Here is a 6000-nt window from a genome sequence, read left to right as displayed (position 1 = left end):
TCCTTTGGGAAAACATCAGACCTGTAAGAATGTAAAGCTGCACTTCAAACTCTGATGCCCTCAGCCTGATTAAACGGTAAAACGCTTGCAAACCTCATGCATGCCGCATGCCTCTGCGCGTGCATGTGTGTGTGCATGCGCGCAGTACTTCCTTTCACTACTATGACAGCACATGCTCCTACAAAGCTATTCAAGGCATTAGCAATACAACTCCTCCCTCCGGTGACCCGTGCGTGCGAGTGGCTCGGGCTTGCTGCTTGGGTTCACTCCCGCCTGGCTGCGGGGCTGCCAGGCACGACTCCGCTCAGCGCCTCTGGGCTTCGCGCGGAGGGAAGGAGCACGGGGAAAACGCAGAGGCAGGCACACAACCGACCTGCCGCGCCAGCAGCAACTTGCTCCCCTTGCAGCAGAATTGCATAGAATTGCAGGGGGAGGGAGGAGGGAGAGGAAGAGGAGAGGGGGAGGAGGAGGAGGAGAAGGGAAAAAAAGAAAATCCAGAGAATTCCAGTCTGGCAAATATAGTGAAACAGCATGATCGAAGTTCATTTGCTCTAGAAGAGCAGAGAAGAGAGAGGACGTTAAATCGAGCAAAGGGAGAAAGGTCTGTAGCTCTTTTCCCGATAGGAACAGTGTTTCAGAGGTAAAATGATTCCCCCGAGCAGCGCGACTGAAGTCAGCGTGGAGAGTGTGGAGAAAGAGCACGAAGTGGAGAGCACAGAGCAGCCCCCCTCTCCGGCATCAACCACCAGCCAGGAATCAAAGGTATTCAGAGAACAAGATTTTCTTTTTTTCCCCCCATCTTTCTTTGCTTTAAAAAGAGATGTGTTGCTTTGATTTTTATTTGGAGCCCTGTGGCAGGGTCTGAAATAGACTGCTGTAAGCCATCTCCAAATTGACAGTCATACTTCTGAACGCTTGCTGGTCACCTGGGCAGCTCAGGGGTCTGAACTGGGAAAAAACCTGGCTTTTGAGATGTTGTTGTTTGAGGATTTTTGTCTGTGTTTTCTCCTCCGTATTACAGGGGGTGGGAGGGGAAGGGGAGAGTCAGGGAGGGGATTGATTTCAATTGATATTTTTAGCTATCACCATCTCAGAGAAGAGAATTTTGTCTGGGGGGATTGGGGTGTTTCACCTGCCTCACCTTCTCGGCAGACCCATCAGTGAACTTTCACTGTTTAACAAGCCAGCAGTTGAAACAGGATATTAGTGACAGTTTTGGCACAAGAATCCTTATATTCACCACTCAAGAAAGGATCTTTTTTCCTAGCCTCTTATTTACTTATTAATTATTAAATGTGGTTCAATTTACCTTACTGAAAGCCAACATCCAGCTTAAATGGCGTGGCCTCTAAATTTTTAATTGACTTGCATATGAAAAGTTTTTCTGCCAGATAGTATGTGACTTGGAAAAGAGAGAGAGGTAAAAGGAGAAAAGTAACCTTTCAGAATGAATGCTCTTTGTAGCTTACCTGGATAATGTACTTTTACATATCAATGTCATGATAGCATCTGACAGCCCATCCCGTGGACCATATTCCTAGTGATGCTATGTGCTGTGCAAACATGGAAATAGGGAGGTGTTTGTCACTAGGAGCTTACAGCTGGCAGTGCCTTAGGAACTACTGTGTGAACTAAACAGCTGCTTGACAGAGATGGCTCGTATTGCCTCTAGTTTAAAGGCACTGGCTGCCTGAGTCTAACATAGGAAGAATCTACATTATTCTGAGTTATAACGAGGTTTCTGTAGAATGAATTGCAATAATCTGTCTGTGTGGGTAGAGTTCTGACATGGGGTTCGGGATCTTTTTTTAGATGCTATACTCCAAGGAAGAGAGCTAAGGTATTCCCTGTGTGAAACAGTCTCTTTAAAAGAAAAGAGGTCTCACAGCATCAATAGCATCCACTATTCACTATACACATTCAGCTCTACTGGGACATTGCTACACTATTCCTTGATAATGGGAAATGACAAGTAAAAGGGTTATTTACTTAACCTCGGATCCCCAAAGGATCTGGTGCATCAGTACCTTAAATCCCCCACAAGAGCACACTTCCCTGGAGTTGCTGTATTGTTATTTGGCCATCGGGAAGACCAACCCTCTGGTGAGGTCCCAGAAGTGAGTGGAGCCTCCACCATATGGCCAACAGCATCTTCTCACGTGTGCTGGCCTGTGCCCGGGGCCATGCGCTCCCTCTGCTGCGACCCTCGCCCCCTGCCCGGTACATGATTACGGTGCTCAAGGTACCATTCTCATCATCAGACTGCAACGGTGTGCTTGAGGGACTTCCCCACTGGCTCACCAAGTGCTGTGTCCAGCATGCATTGGCCAACAGGACTCCTAAAATAAGAGAAAGCGAAGTGCAGCGTGCAAGATTCCTTTTGGCTGCTTGTGCATCCGAGGCAATCACAAGGACAACAATAGGAATTAGGCACATCTGGCAAAAAAGAAAGAGATTATTCACTGCTTTATAATCAAATGTTTTTATCATCAGATTTGCCAGTCTTGTGAGCATTTGAAGTGGTTCAGGGGAACAGGCAAAAGCTGTGACTGTCTGTGCAGATCAGTTGATGCCATTATTTGCATACAGATGTTTTCAGTAAATATATAATCTGTGTATCTACATTTTAGGACTGCAAATATGATCAGAAAGCATGCTATATTGTCATTTCAATAGATGGAGTCAAAAGAGGCTTCTGATCACTGGCATAGTGAGATTACATTTGGTTTTTTGTCTTGCAAACAGGAGGATGGAGGAATTCTCAGTAATTTTATAAAGATATTGTTTGTGCTATTTTTTTCCAAGGGAATTGATGTGCTTCAGAAGCTAGAGACTTTGACACATGCATAAGTCTGTCTGTGCCAAGGGCCTGCATGCAAGCTTTTATCTCACAGTGCCCCTGCTGAGGGAGCTATCCTGTCATTCATAGAGGACTCAGCCTCCTCTGGTACCTCTCCATAGCATAGGGGAACAAGCCCCTGTCCGCTGCAGTTACTGCAGAAGAGTTTATGCAGTATCTAGTTACTATGTTTCTGTGCCAAAATGCTATTATGACTCCAAATATAGGAATAGAAACAATATGGATAGTAGCAACCTTCAAAATGCTCTGGATGCATTTCAGCAGAAAGAAAACTATGAAGAACTAATGTAGAACTAATGTAGCACGGTCTTACTTCCTGCGTAATCATGGACAACTGTGGCATGTAATCCCTTACGGTACCAAAGTCCAGGAAACGTGTCCAAGCTTGCACACTCCAGACTGCACTCAGGAGACGACATGGAGGACATATTGCAATTCCTGACTAGCATGAGTTTGAGAGGTAGAACTTCAGGCTGTTAAGTAGCTGAAATTTGGAAGACCATAAAGCATGACTCTCATGCTTTAGTCACACACCCCTTCCACAGTAATGCCTCTCACTCATAATAAACACCAAAGTCTCGTACCACCTCTACCTACAGATCAGGAACGTGCTTACAGGTGAGCAAACTCAGATGCTGAAAGCTGAGCGACTAGGTCCTCATGTACGCAATTCCCCTCATCAGCACCTCAATGCCAGTACTTCAGTGCAACTGTTCAGAATGAAGAAATTCAAATGCACTTTTAATATGCCACATTGTCTGGGCCCTAGCAGGAAACCACAAATGCATTTGTAGAATGTATTTGCATGTTCCTTGTGGTGTGGTATATGTAGTGTCATATAATGTGAATGTGTCTTTTGGATTGTGTGTCCTCAGGCACTTTACATGCAACACCCCTGGTGTATTATCTCATTAATATGATTTCAAATAGGTGTCCAAAGTGCAGCAAACACTGTAACTAGGTCTTCCTGTAGCAGTATATATACTGCTGCTGTGTTAAAACCCCCACAGCATGAATTTAGGAATGATGCAAAACTAATAATTAATTTATTAAATTAATTTGTCAGCTCCCCAAAACATTTACTTAACACCTATCTACTACTTGAGTAGATATTTAAGGTATATTAGGAGAAGAACTTTATAAGGGTACCATATACATGCATGTAATTGCTAATTCTATTATGTGCATATGTTTGTGATTATGGCTCCCATAGCTATGGGTCCTTCATGCCTGTCTTCCAAGAAGGCAAATGACCAGTTTGTGGAAGAATTTTGTAGATTTTCTTCTCAGCAAGGGAGGAAGTCATTAGTTAATGAATCCTAAGGGGAGATTTCTTCCTAGTGGTAGCAATTAAAGACACACTGCACACTTGTACAATCACTAAGTTAGCAATATAGCAGAAATCTACTAACAGCAATCAGCTCTTATTCCTGATGCCTCTTATGTGAAGGTACCTTGGAATTTAATAAAAAAATAAAATTTGGGTCATATGGTTGAACCTAAAGAAAAGATTCCCACACCTGGTAATATTTCTTTACAATTCAGCATAGTTGTCATGTAACCCTGTAAGCTTTATCCTTCTTATACTCAATTGACATTTCTATATGAAAAGGAAAGAGCCCATCTGCTGATTTCACTAGTAGTGAGTCAAGTCACTGCTGCTGTACTTTGAATAACAGCTGGGAGCATTCACAGGTGGTAGAGGTGAACGCCTTAGAAAATACCATTCCCATTTTTAAGTTCTAGAGGGGTCTGAGCTTCTGTGATGTTTCAGTTAATATCAGCAGGGTTGGTCAGCACCGCTAATCTTCAGGCTGTTACTGTTTCATTTCAAGTATATTAAACGCTTGTCAGGTTGTCTCTCATACAGCACAGAAGAGCCACTGGGGTATCAAGTCCATGCCATTGCAGGCAATCTGTCATGTACAAGTTACTTATCTGTAGATACCAGTGGACAGCTGTGAAGGCCAAGTGATCTTTCACCACCTTGCCCATTTCCATCTACTTTCTATAAAGTCCAGTTATGACTGTCATATATTGCAGTCACATGTATTTGGGTGTGATAGCTTTAAAGTTTTCCTCTGAACCACAAATTTGTTGGCTCAACAAATTGCTTACACTTAGGTCAGTTAGGTGGGCTGCATAGCTAGAAAATGAGAAACTAGACCTCTAAATAAATATGGCACTTGGACTATCACAAAATAAATGAGCCTGTCTCAGTCTGACACTTCTGTACACTGACTAGCCAGTGGCAAGTACACAGGTAAATGCAGCCAATTATCTTCAAATTCAGTTCTGGCAATTCAGAAAATGTAGCATAACTGTTCAAGCACCAGGTTGACCTGGTATGTAGTATATAAAGTGGAAGTTGCTGAAAAGTAGTAAGCCAAGAAAAAAGATTCAGCACTTAAGTTCAAGATGTAGACTTTGTTTAGATATATCCTCAAATCAGCCAAGAAAACTGAACTTACTTTTTCCTGTCCTGTTGGTCCAATAGAGCAATATTATTGATGTGAGGTTTCAGAACCAGGTGTTAATATTAGGTACAAAACTAACGAAAACAGCTTGAAACTCTTTGGATTTTAATAGGATTTCATGGGATTTAAATCATGCAGGATTTGTGCTATGGAGGTAAGCAGAGATTTGCTTAAAGAGTTAATACTTTATGAGGCACCATAGATGGTTACTGGTCAATGAATATTTAAAAAAGGCAGGGAGTATGGCGTACAGTTAGTGTTTCACCCTCCACGCTACTGATAAATATCCAGTAAGCAAACTACTGCTGCAGTTGTCTTCAAGGGAATATCAAAACAGCTTTAACAAATCCAATGTAAGGGGAAGAAAACACCAGCTCTCTTAAGATTAGTTACACGCCGCTGCATAAAATGGTGAGTACATGCTGTGAAGGCAAGACTAAGGAAAGAAGTATTTTTATGTGTTACTTTTTGATGAAGTGTTAGAACAAATTATGTAAAGGAAGATTTCATCAAAAGCAAGAAAGTAATATTCTACCTCTATGAATAATTTCTTCAGCACACTTGTTTCTTGTACTTTAGGTTTATTTTGACTTTTCTCTCTTACCTACTCATATCCTGATTAAAATACTCTGATATTGTTTTCTCTGTGATGCGTATACCAAA

At 42.2% G+C, this 6000-nt stretch overlaps 1 protein-coding gene across 1 annotated transcript in view; it reads left to right on the top strand.

Moving 5' to 3' along the window:
• Positions 1-645: 645 nt before the first annotated feature.
• The window catches only part of STAC (SH3 and cysteine rich domain), a 74017-nt gene continuing 68662 nt past the window's right edge, over positions 646-6000 (top strand). Inside the window, exon 1 of the mRNA XM_013948135.1 lies at positions 646-762. Within this exon, the coding sequence (XP_013803589.1) occupies positions 646-762 (117 nt within the window). The remainder of the gene's footprint in view (positions 763-6000) is intronic.

The sequence above is a fragment of the Apteryx mantelli genome, chromosome 2 (assembly GCF_036417845.1).
Source record: "Apteryx mantelli isolate bAptMan1 chromosome 2, bAptMan1.hap1, whole genome shotgun sequence".
Taxonomy (NCBI): domain Eukaryota; kingdom Metazoa; phylum Chordata; class Aves; order Apterygiformes; family Apterygidae; genus Apteryx; species Apteryx mantelli.
The sequence above is the reverse complement of the archived record's forward strand: the minus strand, read 5'-3'. Positions and strand labels throughout refer to the sequence as shown.